This window comes from Rhincodon typus, chromosome 16 (assembly GCF_021869965.1).
Source record: "Rhincodon typus isolate 14 chromosome 16, sRhiTyp1.1, whole genome shotgun sequence".
Lineage (NCBI taxonomy): Eukaryota > Metazoa > Chordata > Chondrichthyes > Orectolobiformes > Rhincodontidae > Rhincodon > Rhincodon typus.
The window spans coordinates 571,071-589,321 of NC_063347.1; the positions used below are offsets into that span (position 1 = coordinate 571,071).

Consider the following 18,251-nt stretch of genomic DNA (forward strand, 5'->3'; position numbering starts at 1 on the left):
GGGGCCTAACTAACCTCCTGTACAGCTGCAATAAAACCTCCCAGTTTTTATATTCCATTCCCCTTTGAATACTCAGCGACGTTCCTTTGCTTTCCCAAAAGCCACTGGGCAGAAATTGGCAGGAACTACTTGTGGAGGAAACAGTTGGCCCTCGCTGCTCACTGTCCGGTTCAACAGTGATGGGATCAACATTTCACAGTTTGTACTGGCTGGAGTGAGGGACTTTTCCCCTGGTTTAGTCAGGCCTGGTTCAGCATTATTACGGGCTACCATGTACAAAATGACAAGGAATATTTATAATCCACATGATTCTTTCAGTCTCAGACCAGGTGAGAACTTTCATGGCTAAAAATGTAATTCCAATTTAGCCTATTTGGTAATTGGCCCTGGCCTGTGAGTTACTCAGGAATACTGTGCAGATCCAACAGTTTAACCCACCCACTCTTCATCAAATGTATTTTGAGATCAGTTTATGATGCCCCTCCTTGGTCATGTTCGTGACCCTTACTATTGATTGTGAGCTTACTATTGATTGTGACATTTGATGTGATTTACAATGTTTAAAAACTCTACAATGCTTTCTCTAATCCACACTGTGCACTATATTCACCATTACCACCAACTGGTAACTCTGCAACTCACTGCCAATCACCAATTGATCTCTACAATTCATTGACATTTTTAATCCTGGAATTACATTCCATCAAACACAAGGTGAAAATTTTCAGAGATAGTAGGGACTGCAGATGCTGGAGAATCTGAGATAACAAGGTGTAGAGCTGGATGAACACAGCAGGCCAAGCAGCATCATAGGGCCTTCCTGCTCCAATGATGCTGCTTCGCCTGCTGTGAAAATTTTCATCCCAGGTCTCATGTCTATCTATTAAATCATTGAAACTTTAAATATTTTTTCAAAAACATACACAGCCTAAATAATTGCTGTTAACATCAACAATTTAAAGTCAGATTCTGTCAATCTGCTTCCAAACCCAGTTTCATCAGGTAAAGAACTAAAACCTGCATCAGTTTACAACCCGATGTGGTCATACTCCACACGTACATTTTGCAAGATATAGCAGTCACCTTCAATTGGCCACTTGCTCTGTGTGCATGTGTGTGTATGTGTTTGTGTGCGCGTATGAGTGTGTACGTGTGTGTGTGTGCGTGTATGTGTGCGTGTATGTGTGTGTGCATATGTGTGCGCACGTGTGTATGTGCATATGTGTGTGTGCGTATGTGGGTGTGCCTATGTCTGTGTGTGAGAGAGAGAAAGACAGAGAGAGACAACATGAATGTGAGAGTGTGAGCTTTACTAAGCATCTGCGTGAATGACTGCGAGTGAGTGCTTGTGTCTGAGTGTGTGAATTTGTATGAGTGAATTGGGGCGTGTGTGTATGCTGTGTGAGTGATGGAGTGTGAACGTGTGTGTGGCTAAGTGCGTGAGTATGGTTCAGTGCGAGTGTATGAATGAGTGTGAGAATGTGCTGACACACACAGACATGCACAGTTCACGATACCATGTGAGTTTTACAATCAGGAAGTTGAACTTCATTGTATAAGGACAGACATATCAGGGAGAAACCATATTATCAGTGATGACAGAGCAGCAATGAACAGGGAGCTGTCTAACCGACAATCTGAGCCAGTGTTTTTTGACTTATTGCAGTATTTCCCACTCCAGCCCTTGTAGCATTGACAGACAAATTTTGATTTCAATCGGCGCTTGTCCATAAAACTTAATTTGCCTTTGGTGTAGACCCTGAATGTGCTACGATCAGTCCGTGTGACAATCTGAAAGGATCTTTTATTCAAGTGGAGGTAAATGTTTTCGTGAGGATGCTTGCGGTAACATCGGCCATGTTTGCTGCACAGATACTGACTGCAGGTCTGAGCAGCCACAGTGACATTTACAACATAGGGTCCGAGGGTACTCTTGATGTAATCCTTCACATGCTGACAATTTACCTGCACAGATATTGAGAGAGGGAGAGAAGGTTGGAAGGTTTAATCCATGAAGCCAAGGCACCAGTAACCATAGTAACATTAGTATAAAGAGGATACCATTCAGCCCCTTAAGCAAGATCCAATTTGGGCATGTTGAAGATATTCTTAGCTCATAAACTGGGCAGTGAAATCACTCTGCCACAGACTAGGTATCAATAGCTCCCTCTACTAAAACATTAACAGTTTTAATAAATCACAGAATCATTGCAGCAGAGGAGAGTATTGTGCCCATTCTAACTGCACTGGTTGCTGTAACCCCATCTCCTCCTGGTAACCATTCACATTCTTCCTTTAAGTAACATTCGCACTCCCTTCTGAAAGTCTCATTTGAACCTTCCTCCATCACATTTTACCTTCCTAACTGCCAGCTAAACCTGTCTGTTAACCTAAAGAGAATCCTGAACTAGGACTCCTAAATCCCTTTATGCTTCAGATTTTGAAGTTATTCCCCATTTAAAAAATAGTCTACTCCTCTATTCTTTCCACTATAGTGCATAACCTCACACTTTCCCACAATGTATTCCACTGCAACTTCATTGCCCATTCTCCTGGCCTGTCCATGCCCTCGTGCCAGCTCCCCACTTCCTCAACACTACCTGTCCCTCCACCTATCTTTGTGTCATCTGCAAATTTAGCAACAATGCCCTCAGTTCCTTCATCCAGATTGTTAATGTGTAGCGTGAATAGTTGTGGTCCCACAACTGGCAAATATTTACAGCTCAATAAAGAGCCATTGTTGGTGAATGTTAACCTGAACAGCATTGTCCTGTCTTACCTTGGTGCGAGAAAATTCAATACTTCCCCACAGGATGACTCCACTTGCTCCCAGAGCTGCACTTTCCCCAATGCTGTAGATTAAATCTACCTGAAACACAGAGGCAGGCAATGTATTACATGTTTGATTATAGCTATCTCAGTCCAAAGGGAAGGGCTTGTGAAGTAACAGCCATTTCTGTGCCTCCTGCTGGACTAGTTCAATGATTTTGTACACACAGATTTACAAACGTCCTTGCTCAGCTTGGACTTTATTAAACAGCAAAGGTTTGTTGTGCACAAAACCTCAAGATACCCATAGAGGGAGGACAGTTCAAATCACCCCAATTAAAGCAAGCCTGTTGGTGAAAGCAGGTGGTGGTTCAAAAAATAGTACAGTTGATGCCTTGTGTGGGGCTGAGAGCTCACTGAGCTGTGATTCAAATTTTCAGTTGTTTCCTGTCTTTGTTAAGGTTGACATAGCACAGGAGTGAGAAATGCTCTTGGTTTAAAGGGTCAAGGAGTAAAAAAGTAAAATCACCAGGAATCGAGATTAGGAATAAGAAGGGTTAGAGATTCTGGTGGGAGCCCCTAACAGTATTTGTATATTATTGACCAAACATTAAACAAAACTGATTGCCTTTGTTACAAGTTCCAATGTAATGGTTGTGAGAAGACTTCATCTGGACTGTTTGAAAATTCCTTTATGGGATGTGGCCATCACTGGCAAATGCTGGCATTCCCTAATTGCACTTGAACTGAGTGTCTCGATCAGCCATCTCAGAGGGCAGTTAAGAGTCACACACTTTGCTGGAGTCACGTGTAAATTAGGCTAGGTGAGGATGGCAGATTTCCTTCTCTGAAGGACGTTAGTGAACCAGATGGGTTTTCTGACAATTGAATATAGCTTTACGGTCATCATCACTGAGATGGGAAATTGATCGGAATGCATCTGAAGAGAAAAAAGACTCTTGTGGTGCAGCAGCATTATCCCTACCTCTAAACCGGAGGCACAGGAGGCTGAGGGTGGGACCGAGGAGGCCAAATGTCATAACACATCTGAATAAGTTGATTAAAAATATCTACAACTGAACAGTGGCATTCGCCAGTTATGAGCAGGCATGTTACACGAAACAGTTACATGGGGATGAGGAGAAATTAATGTTTGTGTAAATAGCTATTAAAAAAACAGTGGGAAACATTTAATAAACAATTCAACATTGTTATCAAAAATACATTCCATTAAAAAAACAAAAATTCAGTGAGAAAAACCCATTGATGCTTTGCTCAAAAAATTAAAGGTATTAATGGATTGGGAAAAGAGTTTTATTACATTGCAAAGAACAGGGGACATCCTGAGGATTGGGAGAGGTTCAGAGCCAGCAAAGGACTAATAAAAATTGATAAAAACAGTGAAAAATAGAAAGAGAGCAAATTATTCAGAAGTATGAAAACAGATTGTAGGAGCTTTTTTGAAAAATATATAGAAAGAAAGACACTCCTGGGAGATGGGATAATGACAGAAGAGTTGAACAGAGGTTTTGAGCTGAATCTTACGTTTTTAAAGCTGTTTGATAAGGCACCACGAAAGGTCTTTCAGTTCTTATTATATAATTAGTACTCAAAATTCCACAGTGTTGGGGTAGTATGTTAACACAAACAGAGCACTGGCTAACTAATAGAGAGCAGAGAGTTAGGATAAGGGAGACATTTTCAGGATAGTAATCTGCACCAGAAGATTCAGTGTTGGGGTCATATTTATTTACAATACATATTAATGACTTGGATGAGAAAAGTGAATGTGCGGTAGCCAAGTTGGTTGATGACATAAAAATAGGTGGCAAGGCAAGTGGTGAGGATGGCACAAAGAGTCTGCAGAGGAACACAGAGAGGCTAAATGAGTGGGCAAACTTAGAAAATGGAGTATAATGCGGGAAAATGTGAGGTAATGCACTTTGGCAGGAAGAATAGAGGAGCAGAATATTATTTAATTGAGAAAGACTGCAGAAAACTATGAAACAGAGAGATTTGAGAGACCTCATTCATAAATCACAAAAAGCCAGCATCTAGGTCCTGTGAGTAACAGGGAGGGCAAATGGAATGTTGGACTTCATTTGAAAGGGAACAGAATATAAAAGTAGGAAGTTTTTGTTAAAACTATGCAAGATACTAGTCTGATCACAGCTTGAATACTGTGAACAGTTGTGGGCCCCTTATCTAAAGAAAGAGATACTGGTTTTGGAGAAGGTTAACTCAGTTGATCGCAGGTATAGAAAGACTGTCTTATATGGAGAGATTGAGTAGATTGGGCCTGTATTCACTGGGTTTAGAAGAATGAGTGTTGATCGTATTGAAACACGCAAGATTCTTAGGGGAATTAACAGGGTAGATGTGGGTAGGTTGTTTCCCATTGTAGGAACATCTAGGACCAGAGGGCATCATTCAGAATAAGGGGTCGTACATAGTAGACAGAGATGTGGAGGGATTTCTTCTCCCAGAGAGTGGTGAATCTGAGGAATTCTTTACAGTAAAGGACTGTTGAGGATGGGTCATCAAGAATATTCAAAGCTGAAATAGACAGATTATTAATCATTAAGGGAATCGAGGGTAATGGGTAATGGGCAGGAAAGTGGAATTGAGGATGACAGATCATCCATGATTTAATTGAATAGTGGTGCAGACTTGATGGGCTGAATGGTCTATTTGTACTCCTATTTCTTATGTTTATCTTGGCTCAACTTAAGTTTTGTCAGGTTTTGGAGGGTTTCTCACTATGAGATTTAACAAGATTTCTGACTCTATCTTACCAAAGTCACTTCATTAATTGAAGAAAAAAATCAGAGTTACGTTTTGGGTCCCTGAAGGTGGGTCACTGGGCCAGAAACATTAACTCTGATTTTTTTCTTCATAGATGCTGCCAGACCTGCTGAGCTTTTCCAGCAACTTCTGTTTTTGCTCCTGATTTACAGCGTCTGCAGTTCTTTCGATTTTTATTTAGTATTAACCTCATTGATTACCCATCCTGTCCCAACAGCATCCCTCATGTTCACTTCCAACCCCAACTTTACCACATGCTGTTTCCTGAACTGGCATTCTGCTCTGCTTGGTCAAGGACATTTCCAGGAGATGTAGGAGAGGGGAAGGACGCTGTTGAGATGGTCTGACAGGGACCTGGACAGCCTGGTGGACAGTGCAAAGGAAAAGTCCTCGCCTCTCCTAGAGGACCAGCAGAAGAGGCCACTGCTCCTGACCCTGGCAGCCTAGTCCGAAGCGATCTCCCAGGTCAGTGTGGTCTCCACGGTGTGGAGGAACGGTCAGTGGTGCCACCCAGCTTGAGTTCTGCCAGGGTCACTAAGCTCCTGATTTTGTTATAGCCTTTGTTCAAATGTGAATTTCAGAGGCGAGATAAGGTGTTGACTTTCAGTTCCTTAAGATTCTCCAATACTTTTTTATTAATACTCCAGTACTGTTAATATTAATTACTTTAGGTTCCTCACTCTCATTAGCCCCTTGGTCACTCTCTATTTCTGATGTGTAATTTGTCTCTTCCACTGTGAAGACAGATACACGGGGGAAATCTTATCAGGGTCTGACTGATATGGGTGATGGTGAGATTTGTGACAGAATGGGGCAAGATGTCTAGCAAGACTCACCTCAAAATTGGGAGCATGTTTGGGTGGAGTAGAGGTGCAAAGAGATCTCAGATACAAATACACCGACCACTAAAAATTGTGTCACAAGCTGCATCCAGAAAGATAGAATTTAAAATTTGAGGAGTTATATTAAATCTGTACTGAACCTTGGTTAGGCCACATTTATCAGTACTACAGGCAATTTAGTCACCATCTTATAAAAAGGTTCTAGAGACACTGGAGAGGGTCAGGGAAGATTTATGAGGATGATGCCAGAAAAATCAAGGAAGGATTGACCAGCTGGGTCTGTTTTCTCATGGGAAAAGGCTGAGGGTAATCTAATGGTGATCTTTAAAATGTTGAAAGGTTGTGATCGCGTGGATACAGAGAGAATGTTTCCTCTTGTGGGGAAGAGCAGAATGAGAGGCTGTCAGTATGGCAGCCACTAAGAGATCAGAAATTCAGGCGAAATGTCCTAAGCCGGAGAGTGGTCAGAATGTGGAACTCCCCCATACAGGGAGTGGGCGAGGGAATGAGTATCATTGTATTTAAGGGGAAACTAGACAAGCCAATGAGGAAGAAAGAAACAGAGGGTTACAGTGATAGATTTAGAGGATGCAAGATGTGTGAAGGTTAGATTGGAATATAAGTACCAGGGCGGACTTGTTAAGCCTGTTTCTCTGTCGTAATCTGATGTAATTAAGAAAGGCTCAACATTGGACTTTGAAAATTATACATGATCAGTCAGAGTCAGCGTGGTTTTCAGAAAGGAAGATTATATTTGACAAATGTTTTCAGTGTTTCTTCAGCATGTAACCATGTGTATTTAAAAGAAACCAGCAGCTAGAACATGGAACATGGAACATGGAACACAGAACATAGAACAGTACAGCACAGTACAGGCTCTTCGGCCCACGATGTTGTGCTGAACTTTTACCCTAATCCTAAGGTCTATCTAACCCCACCCCTACCTTATACTATCATCCATATGCCTATCTAATAGCCGCTTAAATGCTGCTAATGAGGCCGACTCCACTACCCTCTCCGGCAATGCATTCCACGCCCCGACCACTCTCTGAGTAAAGAACCTACCTCCGACGTCTACCCTATATCTACCTCCACTCATTTTGAAACTATGCCCCCTCGTAATAGCTTCCTCCACCTGAGAATAAAGTCTCTGGCTGTCTACTCTATCTGTACCTCTGATCATTTTGTACAACTCTATCAAGTCACGTCTCACCCTTCATCATTCTAAAGAGAAAAGCCCTAGCTTTCTCAACCTTTCCTCGTAAGATCATTCCAGGCAACATCCTGGTAAATCTCCTCTGCACCTTTTCCAATGCTTCCACATCTTTCCCGTAATGAGGTGACAAGAACTCGACACAATACTCCAGATGTGGCCGAACCAGGCTTTTGTATAGCTGGAGCATAACTTCACGGCTCTTGAACTCAATCTCTCTATTAATGAAAGCTAACATACCATATGCCTTCTTAACAACTCTATCCACCTGGGTGGCAGCTTTCAGGGAACTGTAGACATGAACCCCGAGATCCCCCTGCTTCTCCACACTGCCGAGAATCTTCCGTTAACCCTGTATTCTGTTTTCAAGTTTGTCCTTCCAAAATGAATCACCTCAAACTTTTCAGGGTTAAACTCCATCTGCCACTTCTCAGCCCAAGTGGTATACTTGGATTTTTAAGAGGCATTTGATAAAGTTAATGAACAACGCAAGTGCTCCTGTTTCATAATATATTCTGATGGATTGGTAAATGGACAAGAAGCAGCTAGTAGGGATAAATGGGCAGGTAGTGACTAGTGAGTGCTGTAAGGATCAGTGCTGGGGCCTCCGTCATTTACAATCAGTACATCAGATTTAGATAAAGAGACAAAGTAATGTATCCAAGTTCACTGATGACACAAAGCTAGGTGGCAGTGTAAGCCATAAGGATGTGGAGGTGCTGGTGTTGGACACAGAAAGGCAGCAAAGAGCTATTGACAGGTTAAGTGAACTACACATGTACGCAGTCTTCAGTGACTTATTGATAAGGAGACCCAGGTACCTTTGTACACTTTCCAACCTCTTACTATTTAAGAAATATGCTGTGCTTCTGTTTCTCCTGCCCGAGTGAAGAATCTGACATCTTTCGCTTTATATTGCATCTCATGTTTTTGCCCACTCGCTGAACTGTCCAAATTGTCCTGACAATGTTTGACATCTCCCTCACAATTACACCTTCCCACTTGGCTCTGTATCATCCACAAATTTAGAAATATTACACTTGGTCCCCACCTCCAAATCATTGATAAATATTGTCAACAGCTGGGGCCCAAGTACTGATCCTTGTAGATCAGTCAGAACCTACCATCCTGAAAACCATTCAGGTATTCCTATTCTGTTTTCTGACTGTTAGCCAATCATTAATCCATGCCAGTACATTGCTTCCAAAACAACGTGCTTCAATTTCGTTAACAAACCTCCTGTGAGAGACTTTATCAAAAGCTTTCTGAAAATCCAACATACTACATCTGTTGACCGCCCTTTATCAATTTTGTTAGTAACATCCTGCAAAAAATTCCTTCAAGTCTGTCAAACAAGAGTTTCCAATCACATATCAATGTTAACTATTTAACTACATTGCTCTGTTTGTGCCTTTAGATTGTTAAGCTTGATGTGAATGCTGCATGCATTTCAGGTAAGATGCCCTTGACTTTGTTTTTTGACATTATTCTGCAATCAAGATGTTATTTGATACTCAGATTTTTTTCCTGTTTCCTAGGCTCCTGTTCAATTTCAGTTACCCCTTAGGTTCTCACCTGCCTAACAAACTTTTTAAACCAACCCCAATATCACTAGTAAGTCTTTCTGGGAGGATATCTGTCCCAGAACTGTTACCCAATACCTCAGAAATCTAATGCCCTCCCTCCTAGACCAGCTTTCTAGTCATGTGTTCAATCGATCAACCCTCTTGTTCTTAAGGTGCTGGGTGTGATCCTGAGATCACTGTCTTGATATCTTGCTTTTAAATTCCCTTCCTTACCTCTCTGATTTCTGAGGTTGGGACCTCGTCTCTCTTCCTACCTACCAATTTGGACCATGACTTCGAGCTGATTCCCCCCAAAAGAAGGATGCCCTGCAGTCTCTCCATGACATCCTTCACCCTGGCACTGGGTTAGGAGAGGGTACGTTTACTGCCACAGAAAGGTCTGTTTGATCTAAGACTGTGTTGCTTTTTGAAGCAATGAGGGGAATACTTTGAGACAGAGTGTCGTCAAGAGCCTTTGAGTGTTGCAGGCCCTCTGATTGGATGAGCTGTGGTATGTTACAAAGCTGGAAGTGGAGGACAGCGGAAACATCCAGAGCCTGTGAAATTAACATATCTAACCCCCACCCCATCTCTCTCCTTCTCTCCCTCTCTCTGTAGGGAAAATAATAGAAAATCCAAGAAGACCTACATCCACCTGAGCAACCATCAAATTGAAGAACAACATTGCTGTACAGACAGCTGTGTGTTATTGTCGCTGAAATCAAAGAAAGTGAGAGAGACTCTTTAACCCACAATCACCCTGTGATCTGGACTTTGATCGTCAGAATGGTGCTTTTTTTCCACCCAAAATATGTGTCAAACTGTCTTTCTTTTGTCTGTCATATTTGTGTTTGAGTGTGTGTCATCGGGGTTTTTAAAGGGCGATAGTTTAAGAACATAGAACATAGAACAGTACAGCACAGTACAGGCCCTTTGGCCCACGATGTTGTGCCAAACTTTTACCTGAAACCTAAGATCTATCTAACCTCCACCCCTACCTTATACTATCATCCATACGCCTATCTAATAGCTGCTTAAATGCCCCTAATGAGGCCGGCTCCACTACCATCTCCGGCAATGCATTCCACCCCCCGACCACTCTCTGAGTAAAGAACCTACCTCTGAAGTCTCCCCTATATCTACCTCCACTCACTTTAATACTATGCCCCCTCGTAATAGCTACCTCCACCCAAGGATGAAGTCTCTGGCTGTCTACTCTATCTATACCTCTGATCATTTTGAACACCTCTATCAAGTCACCTCTCATCTTTCGTCGTCCTAAAGAGAAAAGCCCTAGCGCTCTCAACCTTTCCTCATAAGACCTTCCCTCCATTCCAGGCAACATCCTGGTAAAGCTCCTCTGCACCTTTTCCAATGCTTCCACATCTTTCCTGTAATGACGTGACCAGAACTGGACACAATACTCCAGATGTGGCTGAACCAGGCTTTTGTATAGCTGGAGCATAACTTCACGGCTCTTGAACTCAATCCCTCTATTAATGAAAGCTAACACACCATACACCTTCTTAACAACTCTATCCACCTGGGTGGCAGCTTTCAGGGAACTGTGGACATGAACCCTGAGATCCCCCTGCTCCTCCACACTGCCAAGAATCTTTCCGTTAACCCTGTATTTTGCTTTCAAGTTTGTCCTTCCAAAATGAATCACCTCACACTTTTCAGGGTTAAACTCCATCTGCCACTTCTCAGCCCAACTCTGCACCCTATCAATGTCCCTTTGTAACCTAGAACAGCCCTCCGCACTATCCACAACTCGACCCACCTTCATATAAGTTGTATAGTAAGTTGTATAGTTGTAGATTAAATCCTTTTCTCATTGCCATTTGTTAAAGTGAAGTGTGTTCTATAAATAAATAGAATTATTTTCCGTAAAATGATGAAACCTGGTGTGAATTACATTGGTCCTGAATAGTCAGGGACTGGATCACCTTGATGCAGCTTTAGGGTTTTATACATTTTGTGATGGTTCGAGAACAGTAGTGCTCAATAATTGATTCACTCTTTCCAGTTAAATTGTGACTCTGGAATAGAGAATGGTACCAGGTAGGGAAACAATCAGAGCCAAAACATGAAGTCAATGCAGCAGCAAAGTGGGAGCACTCTGAAGGGCAGAAAAGAATCTCAGAAGACTTCAAACCCAAAACCACGCATCAGGAAGTATCTGGGGAGCAAAAACTCTAAAGCAGAAGATTTTGAGTAAAGGAAGGAAAATAAATGAAAATACTTCCCAGATCAGTGGAATGGAGTAGCCAATCAGGATAGTAGCTCCAGGAAAGAGTTTGCCATTACCACAGCCATTCAAAGATCTGAGGCTCCACAACAAATGGGAGTTCTGGATAGGGAGAATTAACTAGAGTCATACAGTCATAGTGATATCCCTCATGGAAACAGACACTTCAGTCCAACTCGTCCATGCCAATCAAATAAATCTAGTCTCATTTGTCAGATTTTGGCCAATATCTGTCTAAATCCTTCCCATTCATATACTCATCTAGATGTCTTTTAAATGTTGTAATTGTACCAGCCTCCACCACTTCCTCTGGCAGCTCGTTCCATACATACGCTACCATCTGCATGAAAATGCTACCCCTTATGTCTCTTTTAAATCTTTCCCCCTCACCTTAAACCTATGCTCTCTAGCTTTGGACTCCCCAACCCGGGGAAAAGACCCTGGCTATTTAGCCTATCCATGCCCCTCATGATTTTATAAACCTCTATAAGGGCATCCCTCAGCCTCCGATGCTCCAGGGAAAATGGCCCCAGCCTATTCAGCCTCTCCCTAAAGCTCAAACCCTCCCATCCCAGCAACATCTTGGTAAATCTTTTCTGAACTCTTTCTAGTTTCACAACATCCTTTCTATAGGATGGAGACCAGAATTGCACACAATACTCCAAAAGTGGCCGAACCAATGTCCTGTACAGCTCCCAACTCCTATACTCAATGCACTGACGAATAAAGGTAAACAAATGAAATGCTGCCTTCACTATCCTGTCTACCTGAGACTCCACTTTCAAGGAACTAAGAACCTGCACTCCACAGTCTCTTTGTTCAGCAACACTCCCCAGGACCTTACCTGAGACATTTTAAACAGATCTATTGGCAAGACATTGTGGGTGTAAGGACTAGAAGGATGGATTAATGTGAGATCACATTGTATTTGGTAAAAGGAATTTAAAATTGCCAGATTTCCATCAATGGACTCAACATTGAACAGGCGATCCACGATGAAACTCCGGTAGAGATCAAGGCCCAAAATTAGACAAGTCTTTGAGGAAACACCGGAGGCCCTTCTGAGAGGTCTGAATGTGTTGACCCCAAGATGGTGTCACTATCTTCTCAAAAACTGGCCAAAATAGCAAAACAACAGGAATAAATGGGATTGACCAGATAAGGTTGTTCATGATGGGGGTCAAAGCAGAACCACAATTGCAGGGAGTTCCCAGCAAGGGGAAATTGAGTGCTATCAGTACGGGAGATGGGGACTCTACGAGAAATACTACAAAGCAGCAAAACCTTCATCACCAAAGAAACAGGAGAGGTCATACCAGTAGAAAGTGTCCAGATCATTTGAAATCATACAGAAAAGAGAAAGTTCAAGCAATTAGGATAAAGAACAAAATCCATCTTCCTGGGTAGGATCAAAGAGAGTCAATGGAGATTCTGGACCATCAACTTAAAGTTATGAGGGCTTAAAACAGAACTTAAACTTAATGTAGAGCAGCTGTAATGATAATGGCTAACAGTTTACTGTGCTCAAAGTATGTGAATGTGAATATAAAACTCCAAAATCTTTACTGAATTATCCCCAACAGGAAATTTTGTCAGATACCCCCTTAACTATTCAGGCAGTATTGTTTTAATCACCTACCATTTGAAATCTCCTCTGCACCATAAATATTTAGGAGATTGATGTCAAGAATTATGAAATGAAAACAAGAATATATTTTTTACCTGGACACTATCCTAGTGACTGTTCAGACAGAAAGGAAATGTGACATTGGCTTCAGAGAACTATAGAATACAGGTCTTACACTTAAACAGAGATTCCAATTCTCAAAAAGAATGATTACATTTTAGGAAGACATGCTTGCAAGGAGAAGGAACCAGTGTGTCTATCCAAGGAAGACAAGGGCCATAAGTGAATTCCCAGCACCACAGCACCTTCCAAACCCACATCCACTACCTTGGAAACATATCCCTGTCCCATCAGTGTCACAAGATCAAAATCTTGGAAATTCCCCCAACAGCACTGTGCTTATTCTCTACAGCACATGGACTGCAGGCGTTCAAGAAGGCAGCTCACCACCATCTTCTCAGGAGGTAATTAGGGATAGCAATAAATGCAATAAATACAAAAAGTGAAATCACATGGTATCAGGGGTGAGCTGGCAAGATGGATACAGAACTGGCTTAGTCATAGGAGACAGAGGATAGTGGTGGGAAGGATGCTTTTCGGAAAGGAGAGCTGTGACTAATGGTGTTCCACAGGAATCAATGCTGGGACCGCTGCTGTTGTTGATCTACATAAATGATTTAGAGGAGAATTAGCTGGTCTAATTAGTAAGTTTGCAGATGATACAAAAATTGGTGGAGTTGCAGATAGTGAGGAGGATTGCCAGGGGATACAGCAGAATATAGATCAGTGGAGGCATGGGCAGAAAAATGGCAGAGGGAATTCAATCCAGATAAATGTGAGGTGATGCATTTTGGAAGGTCAAGTACAGGTGGAAATTATACAATGAACAGCAGAACCCTTAGGAGTATTGATATGCAGAGGGATCTGGGTGTGCAGGTCCAGAGATCACTGAAGGTGGCAGCGCAGGTGGATAAGGTAGTGAACAAGGCCTATGGCAGGCCTGCCATCATTGGAAGGGGCATTGAGTATAAGGATAGGCAAGTTATGCTGCAGCTTTGTAGAACGTTAGTTAGACCACACTTGGAATATTGTGTACAGTTCTGGTCCCCACACTATCAAATAGATGTGGATGCTTTGAAGAGGGTACAGAAACGGTTTACCAGGATGTTGCCTGGTATGGGGGATTTTAGCTATGAGGAAAGGTTGGATAGACTGGGTTTGTTTTCACAGAAACACAGGAGGTAAGGGGCAACGTAATAGAAGTTTATAAGATTGTGAATGGCAGGGATAGAGTGGAGAGTATGAGGCATTTTCCCAGGGTGGAGGGGTCAATTACTAGGGGACCCAGGTTCAAGGTGCAAGGGGGAAGTTTAAAAGAGATGTGTGAGGCAGGTTTTTCACACAATGGGTGGTGAGTGTCTGGAACATGCTGCCAGAGGAGGTGGTGGAAGCAGACACAATAACAGCATTCAAGAAGCACCTGGATGAATACATGAATAGGAAGGAAATAGAGGGCTATGGATCCTGTAAGTGAAGACAGTTTTAGCATGGAAGGGCAAAATGTGTTGGCGCAAGCTTGGAGGGCTGAAGGACCTGTTCCTGTGCTGTACTGTTCTTTATAACACAGATTCTGTAAATTGCACAAAATCAAAGCCTGTTGGTGTAACCTGATCATTTATCCACCTCTGGCTTATTATTAATCTGATTGTGTTCATGGTTCTTCTCTAGTGTTCCACTAAGTAGGGCATTGCTGGTGAGTCCAGCATTTATAGCCCATCCCTAATTGTCCTTGAACTGAGCTTTTTGGTCGGCCATTTAATAGGCTGTTAGGAGTCAGCCACATTGCAGTGGGTCTGAAGTCACATGTAGGCCAGACCAGGTAAGGATGGGAGATTTCCTTTCCCAAATGGTGTTAGCTTTTGGAAGTTGCAGGACTGGTGATGCTGTTTATAAGAGCATAGCAAATAGGAACAGGAGGAGACCATTTAGCCCTTCTGAGCTGCTCTGCCATTCCTGCATTATCCCCATATTCCTTGTTGTGATACAAGAGGCAAGTCTTTTACACAGAGGGTGGTAAATGCCTGGAAAGCAACACCAGAGAAGGTGGTGGAGGTGGATACAATAGCAACGTTTAAGAAGCATCTTGACAGATACACGAATAAGCAGGGAATAGAGGGAAACAGACCACATAGAGGCAAAAATGTTTTAGTTTAGAAAAAGCACCACAAATTGAGCACAGACTTGGTGAGCTGAAGGGTCTGTTCCTGTGCTGTATTGTTCTTGTTCATTGTTCTTTGTCAACTCCATCTGCCATTGGTCTGTCCACCTGCCCAATCCGTTTAAATCCTTCTGTAACCTAAGACCTTCCTCTTCACCTTAGACTGAAAAAAATTATCAATCTCAGTCTGGAACGTACTGAATGAATGAGCCTTTACCTCCCTCTGGGGCACAGAATCCCAAAGCGTCCATACTCTCTGAGTTAAAGAATTCCTCCGCTTCTTGGCTGAAAAGAGCTTCCCTTATTCTAAATCCCTGCCTTCTCTTGCAAGGGGATACATTCTTCCTGCATCAGCCATGTCACACCCTGTAAGAACTTATATGTTTCAATAAAATCACATCTCAATCTTCTAAACTCCAGAGAATACAGGCCCAGCCTCCTCAATCTTTCCTCATAAGACAACTTTCATTCCAGGGATCAGCCTGGTGAAACTTCACTGCACTCCTTCTACAGAAAGTCTATCTTTCCTTAGGTAGGAGATCAAAGCTGTACAAAAGGTATGGTCTCACTAAGGATCTATATAACTGCAGTGAGACAGCTTTACTCTGATTCTCAAACCCTTCTCTAATAAAGGTCACATACCATTTGCTTTAATCACTTGCTATAGCTGCATGTTAAGTTTCAGGGGCTCATCAATTCCCTTTGAAGTTTAACACTATCCACCCTGTCACTGTCGTAGGAATAATGGTTGAAGACCTTCACGTGTCTTCAACTCCTTTAAGTATTTGTTGAGAGATTGAACCATTTTCATAGTGTCATACAGTGCAGAAGAGGCCTTTTGGCCCAAAAAGTCTGTACCACCATTTGTTTTATTTTCCTGCGTCCACCTACCTGTGTCATTGGGTTGAAGGTGTAAGCATAGTGTGATCGAGAGTACACAAACACGGGTGGTGCATATGCTGAGCTCACCATCAAAGACACACGCATAGCCTCTTGCACCCGTGCTCTCACAAACTGCCTCCCTTGTTCCGAAGATTTTAAGATTTCCTCCATGTAGATAGAAGGATACAAGGCATTGCTTTGGGACCAGAGCCATTGCAGCTGGTTATTGCGTTCAAACTCAATAGTAGGGCAGCGCCCATTGTAACTGGAGAAGTTGTTGTTGTAATGGTAATTGTAACAGTCCGGGAAGAGGTAGTAACCCCACATTGCCTGGGGCCTCATTGCCTGACCCACCCTCAGAGTTTGAGTCATGAACTTGTTCGCTGCTGTGTCAAACTCCCACTGCGCCTGTTTCAGAACTCGTGCAGGAGACCAGTCAGGGTACCTGGCTCGAACCAGCTCCTCCGACTTCTCACGATAGATGGCTTTAGTGCCCCAGTTACGTACCCACTGGGGTCTCCACTCCTCCCAGTCAATGACTGCCAGACCCTTGTAGTGTTTGGAGGGTAAATACTTCTCAATGTCAGCCTGCATCTTTTTTGTGTGTTCAATTAGGCTTGTATTCTGGGGACAGCCCCCATTCACCACGTGGTTGTTTTCATAGTAAGGATATTTGCCCACCTGATAGTTATAAAATATTGTGATATTCCCTCCCATGAAAACTTCATTCTCATTGGTGACTATATTAAAGTCATTCAGGTGGAGATCAACACCACGGTGAGTCCTGCATTTCTCTGTCGGAATGTTCCAAATGACCAGAAAGGGCTTGTTCTCCAGGACAGGGGGCATGGTTTGTTTGATGGGACGACCCTGAGCTCCATCCAGGATCAGGAGCAGGCAGAGGGCTGTGCTGAAGATGAGGATACTGGCTGCACTCGGAGACGAGCTGCCCTGGCGACAATGATAATCTGCTTCATACCAGATAATGTCCATCGGTCACTTGTCCAACCTGTGACAACCATCAAAGTTGTTAGTTTGTATCTAAGCAACAAGCAATTGGTGACAAGTAACGAAGTAATAAACTGTGATTCACAAATCTTTCAGTTACCATGGTTACACACTGTGGAGCTCTGAACAGCAGCATTTTCACTGCACAAGCCTTGAGAGATTTTCACCATCATAATGAAAATTAAAAATTTAAACATTGAAAGGATTGAATGTTAGCAAGAAATGTTGATCAATCAGCCCCAGGATAAGTACTTCTCTAACAACATTAGCCAACAGGCCCCGAGTTTCCAGCCTTTGCAAAAATTCTTCAAGCTGACCATTCTTCTAGTTTTATTTTTCTTGAGTAAGTTTCCCAAATGCTCTACAGGAGCAGAAATGGAGCAGCAATGGGGTCAGACAGAGATGGAGTAAGGACAAAATGGAGATGGAGCGAAGACAGCCCAGTGACAGAGTGGAGACAAAGCAATGATAATGTCGAGATAGAATGGAAACAGAATGGAGTCAGAGCAGGGATGAACCAGAGACAAAGAGGCAACAGAGTAGAAATGGCTGGGTACTCAGATAGGAGAAACAATGGAGAAGGAGCAAAGCAGATAGCAATGGAGCAGTGTTGGAGGTCGAGTGGAGATAAAACAGGTGGACCAGAAACAGATCGAAGACAAATCAAAATCAAACAGTGACAGATCAGAGATAGAGTGTAGACAGAATAGAGACACAAGACAGACAGAACAGAGACAGGTTGATGATGGGATGCAGACAAAACCACGATGGAATGGTGACGGAACTGAGACAAACTGGTCACGGAGTGAAAACAGAATGAAGTTGGAGTTGCAATGCAGTCAGAGTGGAGAAGGAGCAAAGACAGAATAAATATTCTCATGCAAAGGGTGTTGCATGAATGGGACAAGCTGCCAGAGGAGATGGTGGAGGCTGGTACAATTACAACATCTAAAAGGCACCTGGATGGGTACATGAATAGGAAGGGTTTAGAAGGATATGGGGCAAATACTGGCAAATGGGACTAGATCAGTTTAGGCTGTCTCGTTGCCATGGATGAGTTGGACCGAAGGG

At 42.7% G+C, this 18,251-nt stretch overlaps 1 protein-coding gene across 1 annotated transcript; it reads right to left on the minus strand.

Moving 5' to 3' along the window:
- Positions 1–1,548: 1,548 nt before the first annotated feature.
- On the minus strand, positions 1,549–17,165 carry LOC109924060 (hyaluronidase-like). Its single transcript, XM_020524078.2, has 3 exons — positions 16,182–17,165; positions 2,780–2,869; positions 1,549–1,965 (listed from the first exon to the last, which is right to left on the minus strand). The coding sequence occupies exons 1-3, from the start codon at positions 17,163–17,165 to the stop codon at positions 1,549–1,551; spliced, it is 1,491 nt and encodes a 496-aa protein (XP_020379667.1).
- Positions 17,166–18,251: the final 1,086 nt, after the last annotated feature.